Here is a 16,793-nt window from a genome sequence, read left to right as displayed (position 1 = left end):
AACTTAAATAATTTCTGTAATGCACATCGCACTTAGGTGGTGGCTCAACCTTTCCATCACCCTCTAAGTCTTGGCACACACTGCATTGGCAATGCTTAGGGGTTTAATTTAATAACCTGACCACAGCTTCAAGGGGACACTCGTGTGAGGTCTGGATGACTGCTTGTTTCTTGCTGTTTCAGAGTCTGAAGAGAACCCATACAGCCCCTGTAGGTAACTCCGCTAAAAACCTTTTTACCCACAGCATTGCTCGGCAGTCCAAACAAAGACAATCGAAAACAAACCACAAACCGTTTCTAGTTGTGCAATACCCCTTGGAAATAGTGCGCTGCAAGACAACATTTGTTATTTCAAGATTGATCTACGATTGCATCCTGTTGGTAAAGCGTCTGCTTTTTGTGTTGCCTCTCCCCTTCTCTACTCCGCGCAGCTACCTGGAGAAGTTTACAGATTTTTTGAGGCTCTTTGTGAGTGTGCACCTCCGGAGAATTGAGTCCAACTACCGCTTCCCAGTTGTAGAGTTCTTGTCTCTCCTTTTCAGATATACATTCAACCAGGTGAGTGGGCTGTGTGCCGTTGTAAAAGAGCAAATGGATGTATGGGCAAGTCATTTGGTTTCTGGCTTGATAGATGTATGCATGCATGCATGTGTGATTAGAGTATTCATTTCGTAGTTAAGATATTGATATTAAAGCTCTAAACATATTCTTCGCATTATAAGACTCACTTTTATTGAAGTTTTTTTTAAAGAAAAAGTTGGAGATACGTCTCATTAGTCTGGCATGTGGCCTGAAACCTGGCACCAGGACATGCAGGTTACAATTGTGGTCAGCATCTAATCAGTGTTTCACCCGGTGTACGTGCCACTCAATATTTGTGCCAACAAGGCCACAAGCCGCTCAAACTTTACGCCACTCATCCTACGTGCCACTCACCCTTCGTGCCACTCACCCTTCGTGCCACTCGGTCTACATGCCATGGATTTTAGCGAGTGACTGGAGAGAAAGCAATTTACCAGTACTGTATACAAGATTATTATAAAAAGACTATTTTGTAATGTAAAGTTTCTGTACATTTGGAGACAGGATAGTTTTAAATATGGTTTCACTGTGATGCTTAAAAAGTGTCAGTTTGTCCATGATGAGCCTCCATTGTTACCGTAGTGATTTGATTTCCTTACAAACGCACATTTTGGAGTTGTTCGTTGTATGTGTTTGTAATTTTAAATGTAATTTATTTCCTTAGCCCACGCATGAAGGTTACTTTGCTTGCTTGGACATTTGGTCAGTCTTCCTGGACTACCTCAGTGGAAAGATCCGGAGTAGAATGGCCGATAAGAAAGGTGTTCTAGAAAGGTAAGTTGTTTTGTCTCGTGCATATAAAATGTAGCCCTCATAAAGCAATTGGAAGTCTTGTTGCATTTCAATGCGTAATAATCATTCTTCTTCAGCGTCATGTAAATTGCATCTCAAAATGTTGTAGGATGTGTAGCGCGAGCACGGCTTGCGCACGCAAACGGGAAACTCCAGAGCAGTGGGAGATTGAACTGGCGCCAGCACTGGCCCAAGCTCTGGGGTCCTATGTCGCAATCGTGTTGACGATTACTGCAAATCAACCTCACCCGAAGCATATGTTATCCACAGTGTGTAGCATGTTCCAGTGATGGAGACGTGCAGCGGTGTCGGGGCCTTTTCTTTGCCGCTGGTTAGTTGCCTTAATTACCAATGTTATTAAAATTGAATGTAGGCATTGTTTTCAGTGACAAAGCAACACTGTGTCAGAGTAGCAGCATCAAGTAAAACCTCACAAAGTAAGCTGGAAAGGCTACCTGAAATGAATGTAAAAGAAATGAACCAAATAAATTCTGACCAAAATACTGCGCGCTAATGGAGCTTACTCTCGTCAGATACACTTATCAACCCTGTAAGTGTACTGCGGCTGCTGCTGTGTGTGTGTGAAGAGAGAGAGGTGTTGAGTTGTGAAATGTACACGAGTCTCACGAGGCTTGTTGCTGTTCAGGTACAAGGATGCGTTGGTTGCGCTGAACGCTGAAGTCTTGCGTCGAATGCAGTTCCGTTACAACCAGGCACAGCTGGAGGAACTCGATGACGAAACGTTGGATGACGACGTAAGTGACTTTGGCTTTATTGTACACGTCGGTGTCAAATAAGAATTTTCTTAAATTGAATTTGACCTCTGTCTTCAGTGGTGTCAAGCAACATGGTGTTAATAGCTGTGAATACGTCCTGCTTAGGGTTTTAGCAGTCTGTGTTTACATAATAATTTACATGTTGCTGTTTTCTGTTCATGTGGTTCCTATGCCTAAACACATTTGCTTTACTGCATCTATGCTTCGAAATGGTATAATTATGCTGTAGATTTTACTATCAGTGATTTTATTCTTTTTTTCTAAACTTAATACAAATGATTTATCTATCTGGTCATTAATATAGACATTTTTGTTTGAAGTTTAATTGATTGTATTTATAGACATTGTTTAGATGTTCAACGCAATGTTTTGTTATTTTCGTTTTAAGTAAAGCTTTGGTGAAGCTTCTAGAGCTGCGGTAGGTAGCATGTTGTCGCTGTTTGGCGCGTTGACACCGTATCGTCCTGTACTACATAACCTCAGCCTCTGCGCACCGACTTTCCCCATTGCTTTTCTCTCACAAGCCAGTTGGGTTCTGACCTCCTAGGTCTTGTGCCGGTGATATTTGATGTGGTCTCAAACGAGGCGTCGCATACCTAATTGCTGCTAAAATTCAGTTGTGAGGATTGATCTTCAACTCACTGGAGGGTGAGCCGAAATAATAACAATGATGAATGCTTGTACACGTGGGACTTGATTTGTTTTGCTCTGATGGGTGCTGGAGGGTTCTTAATGACACAAATTTGGTCAGATCATGACATCTATTGTCATACTCCTCGCTTGGTTTTCACTGTTGTGTTCCAGAATAAGACCGAATGGCAGCACTTCTTACACCAGAGTCTGGAAGTGGTCGCCAAGGTGGCAGAACTCTTACCAGCTCACGCCTTCAGTACCTTGGTATGAACACAGCTCCAACGCATTCTGCAGCAGCAGCGGGGGGGGTGGGGGGGGGAAATGGGCCTCATCCAAGATGAAGTTAATGTCTTTGGATTCTTTTCAGAAGTACAATGAACAAATACCAGTGGTTGGTAGTAGTGTTTATAAGATCGCTGAGCAATGTTGTGTAGTTTAAAGGTGGCTGGCAAAGTTGTATTACTTGAAACACATTCTTGCCCCTCTTGAATCCTGGGTCAGGTGTGTTGCAAGCGAGTGTACCGTTCATAAGTGGCTGTTAAACTTGCAGTTCAGTCCGCTACAACGGAATTAATCACTGTCACCTAACACTGGTTGAAAGGAACTTTGTGCCGTAGGCATATGTGCAGATCAGCCTTTTGAATTTGCTTTGTAAGTGAAATTCAATGGAGTGCCCCTGTTTTATAAACATTTAGCAGTTCACCAGCATTGGTGCAAGCATGCAAACCGGACACTCATGTCAAAACCGGTTCCGAGTTGGCTTGTATTGCATTGGTGCTGCTGAAAGTATTCCCTCCTAGAGGGCTGTGCGGCTGATGGACATGTAATACTTTTATTTGTAATGTTGAGGGACAGATATGCGTTACTTTTTTTCTCCACAACGATGCTCGTGATTCTTGTCATGTATGATAAAACAAATTTCATCCCACTTCGCAATCACACGGTGATGGTTTCAAATAACTCATCAACTCTGTTATTTTTCAGTCACCTATACTTCAAGAGGATCTTGAGATATACCTGGGACTGCAGCAGTTCATCGTGCATTCCGGAGCCGGTAAACAATCACACTTCGTGCTACAATAATCAGATGTCAATGTCACACTGCGGTTGTATAACCTGTTTTCAAAAGACAATTCCAGTTTATATTAATTTGATTCTCAAGTGCTTGAGGTTTTGCTGGGAGGCAGGGTGGCGCAGTGGTAACACTCCTCGTTTCTCACAGCGAGAAGGACCTGGGTCTGATTCCAGACGAGGGTGCCTCTGTGGAATTTGTATCTTCACCACTTGTTCTCCATGGGTTTCCTGCAGGCTCTACGGTTTCCTTCTATGGCTAAAATAACACACAATGTAATTTGTATGGGCCAAACGTCCCAATGCAAAAATAAATACCTGCAAAATTACCTCCTGAAGTGAGTTGAGACTCATTTGGCTTTTATTTTAAACGAGTCTTGAGACTAATTTGAGACTTTCCTTGGTAAACAAGCATAGCAACAATAATATTGAGAGATAGCAGTGGCTTGGCAAGGCCATCATCCAGCACTGGATTGATGGCGGCTGATGATGATGGCGATGCAGTCTCGGCCAGGCTCCTGACTTCGCTACTGTGCCCGCAGGCGGCAGGCTAAACATCACGGCGGAGAACGACTGCCGGCGGCTGCACTGCTCACTGCGCGACCTCAGCTCACTACTGCAGGCCGTGGGCCGCCTGGCGGAGCATTTCATCGGGGACGTGTTTAACGAGAGGGTCAGCGACGCGCTTTCTATCGTGGAAAGGTACGGAGTTTTCGGGATCGGCGTTTGGTGGAAACAGCTGCGTGGCGTAGGGCACCCTCCGAATGCAGTGCCGTGATGCATTTGACCCCTGAGGCGTTTTGTGATTTCTTAGCGCAGAGGCGAGCGTTCGCTGGCGAGCGACCGTGGTGCCAGTCGCGTGAAGCGATTGGTGTAATGGTTAGCACGCTGGACTTGCAGTGCACTGGCTACCGGTTTAATTTCCCGGTGCGGCAGTTGGGAACATTTCTAAAATCCCCCCTGGCCTCTTTCCACCGAGGTCCTGCTGTGTGGTGGGGTTAAGTGTGGGTACACCCTCCTCTCCTTTCACACCTGGTCAGTATATAAGAGAAGACCAAATGTCCTCTCGAGCTCCCTCTAGTGGAAGTCCGTCCACCAGCAGGGGCATGCGCAAGCAATTGCAAGGGTGCAGTTGTTTTTTCACCGAGAAATGTATCACGCGCCAGTGACTTGGGCTTCTCACTGGAGCCTTGAAGATGGCTGCGGCGAAGCAGAGTCGCATGTGCCTTGTGCCAATCCGTGCGTGCGTTATTACAATTCCGCTGGAGTCTTAACGGTTCCCAACTATTCCGAATCGATTGATTCACAAAACAGTTACCGGTTTACTGATTATTAACAACTCGAATATGATTGTGTCTTGCCATTTTATTCTCCTTGTCGGTACCACAGGCTGGTGGAAATGACTTTGTACGGAACGCAGACCAAGTTGTTTGCCATAGAGACTGCGGCACCATCTGTCCTGAAACCAGACCTCATTGACGTGTGAGTACTCCTAGAATCCTGTGAATGGCGCAGCGTATTGGAACCTCCCTTAATATGCCGTGGCAGTTCACACGATACGTTGGCACCTTTTGAATAACTATTTTCGTTAGACTGCTATCACATAACATGCTCCGGTGCAATACGAGTTGGCAGGCAGGAACCATTGCTAAAGCTTGTTAAATGGTGACTCTACAAATCCCTTCCTGCAGTCTTCAAAAGTACAGTAATTTCCACAGTTTGTAATACATTTCCTGCATCTTCTTGTTTCTTTCGGTAAAGTCACGTAGAAGGGAAGTAATAAAATAATAAAAATAAAACATAATAAAACAATTCTCACGACGTTTCGGCTACAACGCAAGCAGCCGTCTTCAGGTGAAGAATGAGACACTACCAAACTAGGAGCTTATATATAAGCTGCATTGGGGGTTGAAGAGCGCCTTAACAAAAAGAATGTGCATGTGAAGAGGGATTTAGCATATTCATGGAAAATGCGTAGGCGTTGGGCGGGGGGGTGTCAAAGTCATATTATGCCCATGCATTATGCAGGATCAGCAGCAACCAAGGGGGGTGCAGGGATTAGCAGTAACAAAGGAAAGGAATGTTAATGATATGTAGCTGCAGTTACTCAACAACCACGTAGAAAACTAAAGTATAAACTACATAAAAAACTAAAGTATAAACTGCATCGCACCATCAGTATACTTACTATACTCTATAATAAGCTGAGTTACTAACAGCAAGTAATACATTACAATTTTACCTCGTAAAAATTCTATAATATGCTATATCTTATAGATATAGGTTGGTTTACAGCAATACAGTATATAATTTAATGTTGGGTTTATCTATGGCAGTATATAGTACGGTATATGCTCGTGTGATGTAAGAGAATAAGGTTTAGATGGAAGCATATTATAGAATTTTTACGAGGTAAAATTGTAATGTATTACTTGCTGTTAGTAACTCAGCTTATTATAGAGTATAGTAAGTATACTGATGGTGCGATGCAGTTTATACTTTAGTTTTTTATGTAGTTTATACTTTAGTTTTCTACGTGGTTGTTGAGTAACTGCAGCTACATATCATTAACATTCCTTTCCTTTGTTACTGCTAATCCCTGCACCCCCCTTGGTTGCTGCTGATCCTGCATAATTCATGGGCATAATATGACTTTGACACCCCCCCGCCCAACGCCTACGCATTTTCCATGAATATGCTAAATCCCTCTTCACATGCACATTCTTTTTGTTAAGGCGCTCTTCAACCCCCAATGCAGCTTATATATAAGCTCCTAGTTTGGTAGTGTCTCATTCTTCACCTGAAGACGGCTGCTTGCGTTGTAGCCGAAACGTCGTGAGAATTGTTTTATTATGTTTTATTTTTATTATTTTATTACTTCCCTTCTACGTGACTTTACCGAAAGAAACAAGAAGATGAATCCCTGCAGTCACGAAAGCTTTAAATCGAAACATTTCCTGCATGTTGTGATTTTTTACAAAGTCAGAATCCAGTTCCGGTGAGATGGTCTTAACTCACTGATGTTTGCCCCCCCCCCCCCCCCCCCCCCCCCGTCCTTTGGCTTGTGTGCGTTTGCGATGACTGTCGGATGACTGCAGGCATGCTCAGTCGCTCGCTGCACTGCAGGCTTACAGCCACTGGCTGGCCCAGTTTGGCACGGAGCTCCGGCGGCAAGGGCAGGACCAGAAGCAGTTTGTGTCTCTCGTCTCCACCGCCATGCTGGCCGTCGCCCCGCTGCTGGACAACAAGGTGGGTGCCCATCACCTGCGCAGTGCGAAACACTCACAGCGGCGGCGTCACGTTCCAGCGCACTCAGAGAGAATTTCCCCATACTCTTTGGTTCATTCGGTAAAGTCACGTAGGTATAAAATAAAATGATTTTTAAAATTATTTTTATAAGATGATTTATTTTATTTTCTACCTACGTGACTTTACCGAAAGAACCAAAGAGAGTGGATTCCTGCAGTCACGAAAGCTTCAAATCGAGAATTTCCCCTTTTGGTGTTCCCACTTGTGGCACTCGGGAAACTAGTCGGCGGTCGTGGGAATCCACTTTTCCCTCTGACGAGTGTGTAGAGTTATTATGTGTTGCTTGTGTGCCACTGCCAACGCAGTATCACCAAATAATTAGCTTTTCCCCCTGAGTGCTTCATGTAAGAGCTACATTTTCCCAATTCAAGTACACATTTTACAGTTGGGATTCCCCAATGCATAGTCATCTGTATTCAACACATGCACAACCACTCTGGACATCGAATATTTGGGGCGGCAGGGTGGTGCAGTGGCAACACTCTTTCCTCACAGCAAGAAGTCCCAGGGTTCGATTCCCGACACGGCGGGCACCTTTCTGTGTTGAAGTTCTCCCCCTGTTCTGCCTGGCTCCCCTCTGGCTTCTCAGGTTTTCTCCATAGCTAAAATCAATGTAAGCGCTATTGGCCAAACATCGCAATGCTGATATTTTGCTGACAAATTACTCAATTGGGATTACATGTTTAAAAATAAATGCCTACAAAGTAATCAATTGCGATGACGCAACATCACCAAAAACCTGGTGCCACAGTCCTTAAAACGAGTCTCCACTTGGTGAGCCTTTCCTTGGAAAACAATAATAGCATGTTGCACACCTGAGTATAATACTGTGTGCATTTTATTTTATGGTAATGCGAGTGCTGCTGTAGTTGGTGGTTGTAACAGCTGACGTCGTGGGTCGTGCGCTACAGGTTCCTGAGAAAATCCTCCTGTCGTCTGCGCATCTGCTGGTGTCCATCGCGTCGACTGTGCGACCCCCGTTCCTCGCCACTTTGCCCACCGTTCAGAAAATGTTTGCCAAAGTTTCGGATGGCTCGGTGTACCATCTGAACGCTGAGGTACGAATTCTTTGTGCAAAAGGTCATTTTCTTTTTATATCAATGTTTGTATGTTTAATAATTATCTTTACATTATTCTGCAGTTTAGGAAATCACCTGTTTAATTTATACCTATTTGAAACAGTTTTGTTTGGAAATACTGGATGCAGTTAATGGTGGTGGTTATGAATCCGTCGTGAAGCATTTTGAATATTAATAATTTAGCGCATTGGATGTTTGCGTCATATAGTGCAAGGGTGCCATGAAGGAAGGCGCTGTGTTTCACAGCCTGCAATAGTTTCTCACAGCTGGGGATGAATTTTCAACTTTGCAAAATTTGAACCACCACACTGACACAATGGCCTACTCTTTTCAAATGACATCACAGGATCTTTAACTTCCACTATGGAGCAGATGGCGCGTATTTTACCGTTAAAACACCGGCAGTGTTAACCTGAGTGGCTGCTGGATTCGAATCGCAAACCCTCTGCAACAAGCAGATGAACGCACTCCCGCTGGGCCGTGTCACCCAGCTGACAAAAACATCTGCGCTTGACTCCAATATCTGTTCTGTGTGCGTGTGTTTGTCTCAGGCGCAAGTGCTGGTGTGCCGAGCGCTGGTGAGTGCACTGCTGCTGCCTTGGCCCAGCCTTGGCGATGGGGAGCAGCAGTGGGTTGTGCGCTCTTCCAACTTCTGCGGCCTGATTCAGACGCTCACGCAGCAGTACCGCGCACTCAAGAACAGCCTGCAACAGGACAAACTTTTGCTGGAGCCAGGTTAGATGTTTGCATATATATAATAACAACTTTGACCCGTGGCACACCATGGGAAAGGGAGTCAAGGATTATGTATGGAACAAGAAAAAGGAATGGGAAAACGGAAGGGATGCTGGGATGGAAGTCCCCAAGACGGACACAATTGTGGGTAAGACAACCTAAATGTGTAATTACAAGTGCAGATCGGCCGTTGAAATGTCTCGTCGGTGTGGCCTGGTGTGCAGCCAAGCCGGTTGTGCGGCGGACACTAGCGATTCTGCGGGACGTGGTGGAGAGCATATCGGAGGAGGTGACCAAGTCTCGGCAGATTTGTCACCAAGCCATTCAGGAGTCGGTACAGGTCACCCTTGTGCTCTTCCCGCTCTTCATCAGCCAGCCAGGTACAGCTGTGAGGAGTGCCGAGGGTGCGGTTTTTTGTAACAGTGGTAGGGTACACACATTTGGGAATTTAAGACAATTAATTTTGATGTCCTGGTATTTATTCATGGGTGAAAGCGCAGCCCTGCATTTTATTGTTCACATCTCTCGAGACAGCTCTAGGTTCACCAATAGATGTAGCCCCTCATCTAGAGGCTAGTTGGCCTACTCTTACATTCTGGGCAGATGTCTTAGGAAGACATGGGATTACACACGCTATAACCGCACGCATCCTGCCAGTTGGTTGTGCTCTAAACCCATTGATGCTATTGGGTGGACAGAGCCCCCGGGAGGTGGGGGGGGGTTAAGATAAATATGCCCATTGTTTCAACTTCTATGCCGGGAAATGTATCTGTGAACGCTGGATTGCAAATCCAGCGTGTTAAACATTACACAAAGACATCATTCACTTTTATATATTTTTTACTGTGCATTCATTTCGCAGTGCTAAGAAAATATCAGCAAAGATGTTATACCCCCATGGGATTAACCTCACTCGTGTTTTTACCCTCCTCTCGTCTCCAGATGTGACGGATGATATATTGACATTTTTCCTGAGCCTCTTCCAAGGGCTCAAGGTGCAAATTGGAGTGCCCTTCACAGAACAAACCATCCAGACCTTTCTCAACATGTTTACACGGTACAGCATCCCACATCCCCCACCCTACCCTTGCACAATCCGTGCAGGTACAGAGTGACTTGTGTGTATCGGCCTGTATAGCTGCCACACTGATTAGCGCATTCAACGGGGACGGAGATTTCATTCCTACTCATGGATGCTAATTGCTTTTGCCAACTGGTGAGTGCCACCTGCATTAGATAATTAGGCTGCTATCCTGTATAGCTTAGATGGTGACACGCTTGTGCTGGGAAAGCACTCAATGTGTCGATGAATCAGCCAGCTAACCAGATGAGTACGTATGTATGTTGAACTTCTTTCGCACTGTGCTAATCGGAGGTGCGGGGGAAGGACATCTAAACATAAAAAGAGTGCTCAATGAACAATTAAGTTTGTTTTTCAATAGCACGCAAGTTAGCAAGTATCCAGATTATTGTTGCTTAGTTTAGAGGGAACAGTTGTTGATGGCTTAAAAGCCGGGAGGGTTGCCAGTTTAAGCAATCACTGCTCCCCCCCCCCCCCCATGCTTTGCTCCAATAATCTGAGGCCAATGAGGAGTTGATAGGTGACTATTGTTGTCTTCCATTCCGTCGTCTGCAGGGATCAGCTGGCCGACAGCATCCTGCACGACGGGAGCGCGGGCTGCCGTGTGGTGGAGAAGTTCCTCAAGATCCTCCAGCTGGTGGCCCAGGAGCCTGGCGCTGCCTTCAAGGCTTTCCTGCCCAGCATTATCTCACTCTGCATGGAGCAGCTGTACCCCATTGTGGCTGCGGTGAGTCACCCTCCTCCTCCGCAGCTAAATGATTAATTTCCTGCATTGGTTTCCCAGCCCAAATGGTTGTGGCCCATTCGCGGCAGGGCTTCACACACTGCCTGCAGAGTTCGTCCCTTGTCATTCTGCACGGCTGCACCACCATATGATGGACACTGCATTGGCAGTGGTTGCAGAAGCACAATAATGTAAAACTCAAAACACATAAATCAATAACTCAGGTCCTTCACACCATGTACATTTAAACATTTTTATATGTTTATGCGCTATAAAAAAGGGCCACTGCCCAAAACGTCGCATTATATACTTAATGCCACAGTGTTATTGACGAATGCAAGTATTTTGTTATTTTTGCCTTGTTTTACCTTTTCCTATTCGAATGACGTTTTCTTCCGATTGGGAAGAAAACTAAAATAACTTAATCGGTACCGAGGCTCCCACAATGCTATGCGGGAGGGCATGTGGCACAGTTGGGCGCCAGTTATAATAGTGCGGTCGTGTCGCTCCAGTTCTCTGCGGTCTTAAAAAAAAATGGCGCTATGCTCAACCTCTTTCACGTTCCGAGATTCAACGGTGAACGGGACCCACCCTGCAACTTGCAGACGTCTCGGAATGGGAAAGGGTTAAATTGGTGTAGCAGAGTCGACCGGTTGAACGTGTCGTGTGCGCCATCCAGGGTGCATGTGTAACTCGCAGCCTCGTGTGGTTCCTCCTCCTCTCCCCCTCGACAGCGCTCATCACCGGACATCAAGGCTGAGCTGTTTGAGCTGCTGTTCGAGCTGCTGCACCACAACTGGCGCCACTTCTTCAAGACGGCCGTGCTCGCCACCATTCAGAGGGGCGGCCACGAGGAATCCATGGAAAACCAGGGACAATTTGTTGCCATCATGCAGGTACCGACTACCTCGAGCACAACCAGATTCCCAGTGTCGTGATTGGGTCCATCTTTACGGCACTTTAAGCCCTGTTCGATTGGCATTTGCAAAGCAATTGACGAAATGTTATAAGTAGCAGTGCATAACATTTTTTGCAATTCTTACAAACATTGACATGTTTAACAGAGACGGATTTCCTTTCGAAAGTAGACTGGAAGTAAACTGGAAGTAAACTGATGTGTAATGCACTGGTAGCGAATGTGTAGTCGTTGGATTTACTTGTTTGCGTGCGTCGTGTTTTGCAGGCTTTTGGGCAATCCTTCTTACAGCCTGACATCCACATCTTTAAGCAGAACCTGGCCGCCTTGGAAAGCCTCAACGCCAAACATAAACTATACCATAAGGTGCACACTCTCTACCCTTGCCAGCCGCACGCTGTCCATTTACTCTGACCTGTGTTCAATGGTGTAAGCCACGTTTATTCACCAGTAATGATGATTTATTTATTTATTGCTTGTGTGTGATTCCTCAGTCTGGCACAGGCCCATTTCATCATGGAGGTACCAGTTTTATCACATGAATGTCTGTATCCCTGCAAATTCTGGTCTCTGTCTCACCACCCCCTCCCCTTCCCGCCTGCCTGCACAGACGATATTCCGCACGTCGATGCTCTTCCAGTTCCTGCACGTGCTGCTGCAGGTGCTGCTGCACCGCTCGCACGACCTGCTGCAGGACGAGATCGCCGTGGCGCTCTACAACATGGCCTCGGTCGACTTTGACGGCTTCTACGCCTCTTTCTTGCCACACTTCCTGGAGACGTGCGACGGCGTGGACATGGCACAGAAGGGCACGCTCGCTGGGAACTTCAAGATGGACAGGGTGAGTTATCTGGCAGAGCACAGCTCCATCGAACTGGAATGCTCTTCTGAAATTAGGAAGCCACTGGAAGGATGCACTTGAAAAATGTAAATTGAAAACTCTTTTCTTTAGCACTGCTTTTTGTGTTAATTCCTTGTCTTCCCCTGCACCTCTGATTAGAAGTTGAAAATACATACTTACAATTAACACTTAACTGAGAATTACAATTCTTCAGCTTCATGACCAACAATATCCCTTAATATAATTGATAGCCTCTTTTCACAAACGAGTATATTCAATTACGCTTACTAAACTATTCTAACCTGCAAAACAACCAATCAACAAGTGATTATTAAACTGCATCACGTGCATGAGTGTGCTGATATCACCTACTTTCTTAAGCTCCCTGGTGAGGAAGCTCATTTTCGCTAGCGCTGAACTTGTGGTCACACCTGCTGATGCTGGGTGTAATCTCGAGTGAAACGTCAGAATGCAGCTTGCCTTTCACCATTCGGGTTTGTTGAAACACCACATCAATTAATATATTTCCCCACGTGATGACGACTGCATTTGATTGGTTTTGTCAGCTGGCTTGAGGGTAGGAGCTGAAGATTAACATTGCACACACAAACAACATCTAACACATTTTTTTTCATATTGGTCCTCAAAGACTTTTATATTAAGGGATATTCTGTTGGTCATAAAGTTGAAGAATTGTAATTTTAAGTTAAGTGTTAATTATACTAGTTGCTTTAATAAAAACAATATATTTATAATTTTCAAATATTGTTTGAGTTTTAAGCAAGTGGCTTTAAAGTTTATTTTCCATCACACTTTTGTGCTATTTTTGCCAAGTTGTGTTTGTCTTGTTATTGACCTTTCAGAGAAGTGCCAATTATCACGGAGGAGTTTGTAAATTAGGAGTTCGGAAGGTGCTTTAAATCAATGTTAACGCTTTCCTGTGTTTAACGTTTGCAGGATTTGCCATCATTCACGCAATGCGTACACAGGTTTGTCAACGACCTTCGCTACTACAGGCTCTGCAACAGTAGCCTGCCTGCTGGAACCGTCAAATTTTAATGCCGATGGGGGGAGGGGGAAGGATGAAAACTTAGAAGTATCGTCCAAACAATGTGTTTGAATTGAAGCGCAGAATAAGCCACAAGCAGCAGTCCTGCGACTAACTGAACGTCATCCAGCAGCACCCACGAGGGTGCAGCTCTTCAATGCCCCTCCCCTGCATGTGGCTGCAGGTGAGACACTTGTCAATGTATTTTGAAATGTAATAAAAAAGAAAACATGGTAAGAACAATGAGAACGGAAAGCGGCAGAGAGATATTTGGAGCGACAGATATTTTTCTCGTGATGGGGAAACGTGCCGTTTTGTGATGGACAGTGGGGGCCCGTCTTTGATAATCGGTAGCAGCAAAGTTGCCAAGTCTGAACTGCCAAGCGTGGAGGAAGAACTGGCAGTGTTAGAGGAAGAGAGGCGAGGGCTGCCGACAGCTGGCTCTCTTCGGCGTCAAGTGAAGAGGAGGTTGCACGCGAAACCCCTGAGAAGGTGTCGCTTTCTCATCACGGTGTGCTGTGGGGGCCGTACCAAGCCGCAGACACCGCGTATGCCAACTGAGCCGCCACCGTTGGAATTCAGCCTTCTAATGTCGACGTTATAAAAAGAAGTTCTACAGAAAAATACGGCAGTGAATTGCTATCATCATTCCTTATTTTCTGCGTTTATAAACGGTTTGCTGAATCAAGAACTTGTGATCGCTTACGTCCATGGTGGGAGACCAGTGTTATGAAGACCTGTATCAAAACTTGATTAATTCTCGCTTTGTTTTGTAAAACTAAAACCCCATTCCAGGTCGTGTGTGCCTATCACGTAATAGCATATGTAAGTGAGTTTGACAGTGTTGGGTTGCTGGAGATGTATGAAAAAAAATAAACTCCCGTTTCATAACTTGAGGAAAAATGATAAAAAAAAGTAAAAAAAACATAATTTGGAGGGAAATCTTCACAATGTGAAAACAAAATGTGAGTGAGCAGTGTGACATGAAAATGGCCTCATTTTTCGATAATTCAGTTTAGCAAATAATTGTATGGACTTTCTACTGCGATGAGTGGAAAAATTTACAAAAGCAGTTCACCTGACAATTTGAAATTGCAAACTGGGGCCATTGTTTATTTTTTTGTAAAATTAGCGCTGTTTGCTTATTTGTTCTTTTTTTATTACGTCTACTGGGTCCAACAAACATTATCTTGATTGTGATGCAATTTGTGTTTGAGAGTAATTGTATACGTGTTCACTTTTGTTCAGCACTTGTACACAAGGCACCAAACGGCACTGAAATGATGCACGGAGGATATGCAGCTGTTGACGGAAACGCTGTTGGTGTTGTGCAAACACGCGCTTTGCTTTGAGCTCAGATTCCCAACTGTGTTCCCCCAGTGTGCCATGCCAGGGGCCATCGGTTATTTTGCGCGCACACGTCGAAGTAAGAAGTGACCGTATTGTGCGCAGGTATTTATAAAGCCGGGAGGAGCCATAAGAACTTCGTGCCGATTTCTGTTGGGAAGTACTGTACGGCCACTGCACTTCCTTGCAGAAATCCAGGAGAGTTGGTGCAGAGTGGGGCGTGCTTCACGAGGCTCGGGTTTGTGCTTCTCTCATTTTAGTTTTAACGTTGTCATTTGTGTCTGTGCACAGAAGGCCAAAATGAGAACGCGGATTAAACGTGAAATCCCTTTTTCAGTTGAACTTTTGTTTCACTCTCCCAATAATGAATTCTTAAAGAGAATGCAACTTTCCTTGTATTTGACAGCAAGAGGCAGCCAGTCTAAAGCATCTTGGTGTGTCCGTGTAATACCAGACCACCTCGACGATGATCACTTCTTTACTTAAAGCCAAGAGAACCCGTTTGAATGTGTTTTTGGATTCTATTTTTATTTCTTTAAAGCAAGAGCACGGTCTCCAAGGTAAACCACATTATATTTAGAGTAGTTTCTTACGCTTGCTATGTCACTTGACGTATACAACGTGTACATTCTGCATATGTTATTGTGACTCAATCGCAACGTTTTGCAGCGTAATACGTAGCTGGGCAATAATTTAAATTATTAAGTTCTGTAATAATAAAATTGTTGTTATTGTGAGGCCAAAATGCCACGAGAAATATAAGACCGGTGCAGAAACACGGAAGGGCGCATCGTGAACGCTCAATGTCTTGGTCAATCAAGCTGCCCCCACCCCCCCCTGGCGTGCTGTCAGGTAATGAGTTGCCGTGGGGAAATTCTTGTAATTCAAGGTGATCCATTTATAGATTCGATTATAATAAAAAAATGGTATAAACAAATTATTGAGACGATAGGGGTGTGCAAAGGATGAGGAATGGGTGACCACAATAGGGGGTGGAGTCGTGGGGGTTGGGAAAGGGGAGGGAAGAGAATGGGGAAGAGGTTAAGTTTTGAGAGAGGAATGGATAAGGGAGGTTAAAGAGGGGGACTGCTTATGTGTATACTGTGAAATCAATGTTCTATATCTCGCTATTTTAGTGGGATATCTATAAATGGATCCCTCTTGTGTTGGGGGCTGTGGAACGGCTTGCCGGCTCTGCTTGGCAGACGCCTCCCGGTGTGTTCCACTTGAATCTCGATTGCGTTGTATCTAAGTGACAAGAGGCCAATCAGGTGCGGGAAATACGAGTGTTCAATCGGATGAAAATTGTACATGAATCAAGTGCTCGTTTAATAAAACTCACCACTTTCGGATATTTAGTTTTTTTTCACGAGTGCTAGACTCACAATCGGAAGGTTATTAGTTCACATCCCAATCGGAAGTCAACCACCTTATTCATCCTGGGGTCAAGGAAATGTGTACCATTTTGTGGCAAGTCAGCTGTGGTCATTCTATGGATGTACTGGCCACGTAAATGTGGACTTTCCACCTGTGAATGCAAATGGAAATGAGTGCCGCCCCAATGGTCTGAGCAGGGAGGGTCTCTGACTTTCACTTGGTATTTAAAAGGAGTATGAATGGGGGGGGGGGGGGGGAAATATCCCCAATCAAATCAATAAAATGTTTGACGATGTCAGGATTAAAATACTAAATTATATTTGGTCTGTTCATTTAGTTGGTTGAGCAGATTCCATTATCCAATTCCTTAGCAGATGCATTTGACCAAATGTAATTCAGCATTTTTAATCCGCTAATTTTAATCCCCAGTATTCCCCGAGACAATTGTCGCATTATAATTTGCTTGGGCACATCGCACAGTGT

The 16,793-nt window shown here is 44.8% G+C and overlaps 1 protein-coding gene across 1 annotated transcript in view; it reads left to right on the top strand.

Annotated features, from left to right (window-relative positions):
- The window catches only part of LOC133340982 (exportin-6-like), a 31,696-nt gene extending 15,411 nt beyond the window's left edge, over nucleotides 1–16,285 (top strand). The window contains exons 9-25 of the mRNA XM_061549541.1: nucleotides 431–557; nucleotides 1,246–1,355; nucleotides 2,020–2,128; nucleotides 2,954–3,046; nucleotides 3,767–3,836; nucleotides 4,396–4,555; nucleotides 5,243–5,335; nucleotides 6,952–7,102; nucleotides 8,074–8,220; nucleotides 8,793–8,976; nucleotides 9,201–9,356; nucleotides 9,919–10,033; nucleotides 10,613–10,784; nucleotides 11,516–11,677; nucleotides 11,965–12,063; nucleotides 12,308–12,538; nucleotides 13,496–16,285. Of these exons, the coding sequence (XP_061405525.1) occupies nucleotides 431–557; nucleotides 1,246–1,355; nucleotides 2,020–2,128; nucleotides 2,954–3,046; nucleotides 3,767–3,836; nucleotides 4,396–4,555; nucleotides 5,243–5,335; nucleotides 6,952–7,102; nucleotides 8,074–8,220; nucleotides 8,793–8,976; nucleotides 9,201–9,356; nucleotides 9,919–10,033; nucleotides 10,613–10,784; nucleotides 11,516–11,677; nucleotides 11,965–12,063; nucleotides 12,308–12,538; nucleotides 13,496–13,597 (2,281 nt within the window). The 3' untranslated portion in view covers nucleotides 13,598–16,285. The remainder of the gene's footprint in view (nucleotides 1–430; nucleotides 558–1,245; nucleotides 1,356–2,019; nucleotides 2,129–2,953; nucleotides 3,047–3,766; nucleotides 3,837–4,395; nucleotides 4,556–5,242; nucleotides 5,336–6,951; nucleotides 7,103–8,073; nucleotides 8,221–8,792; nucleotides 8,977–9,200; nucleotides 9,357–9,918; nucleotides 10,034–10,612; nucleotides 10,785–11,515; nucleotides 11,678–11,964; nucleotides 12,064–12,307; nucleotides 12,539–13,495) is intronic.
- The last annotated feature ends 508 nt before the right edge of the window (nucleotides 16,286–16,793 follow it).

This window comes from Lethenteron reissneri, chromosome 10, assembly GCF_015708825.2.
Source record: "Lethenteron reissneri isolate LAM-NWPU_2019-01 chromosome 10, ASM1570882v1, whole genome shotgun sequence".
Classification (NCBI taxonomy): Eukaryota; Metazoa; Chordata; class Hyperoartia; order Petromyzontiformes; family Petromyzontidae; genus Lethenteron; species Lethenteron reissneri.
This window is presented reverse-complemented; position numbering and strand designations above follow the sequence as displayed.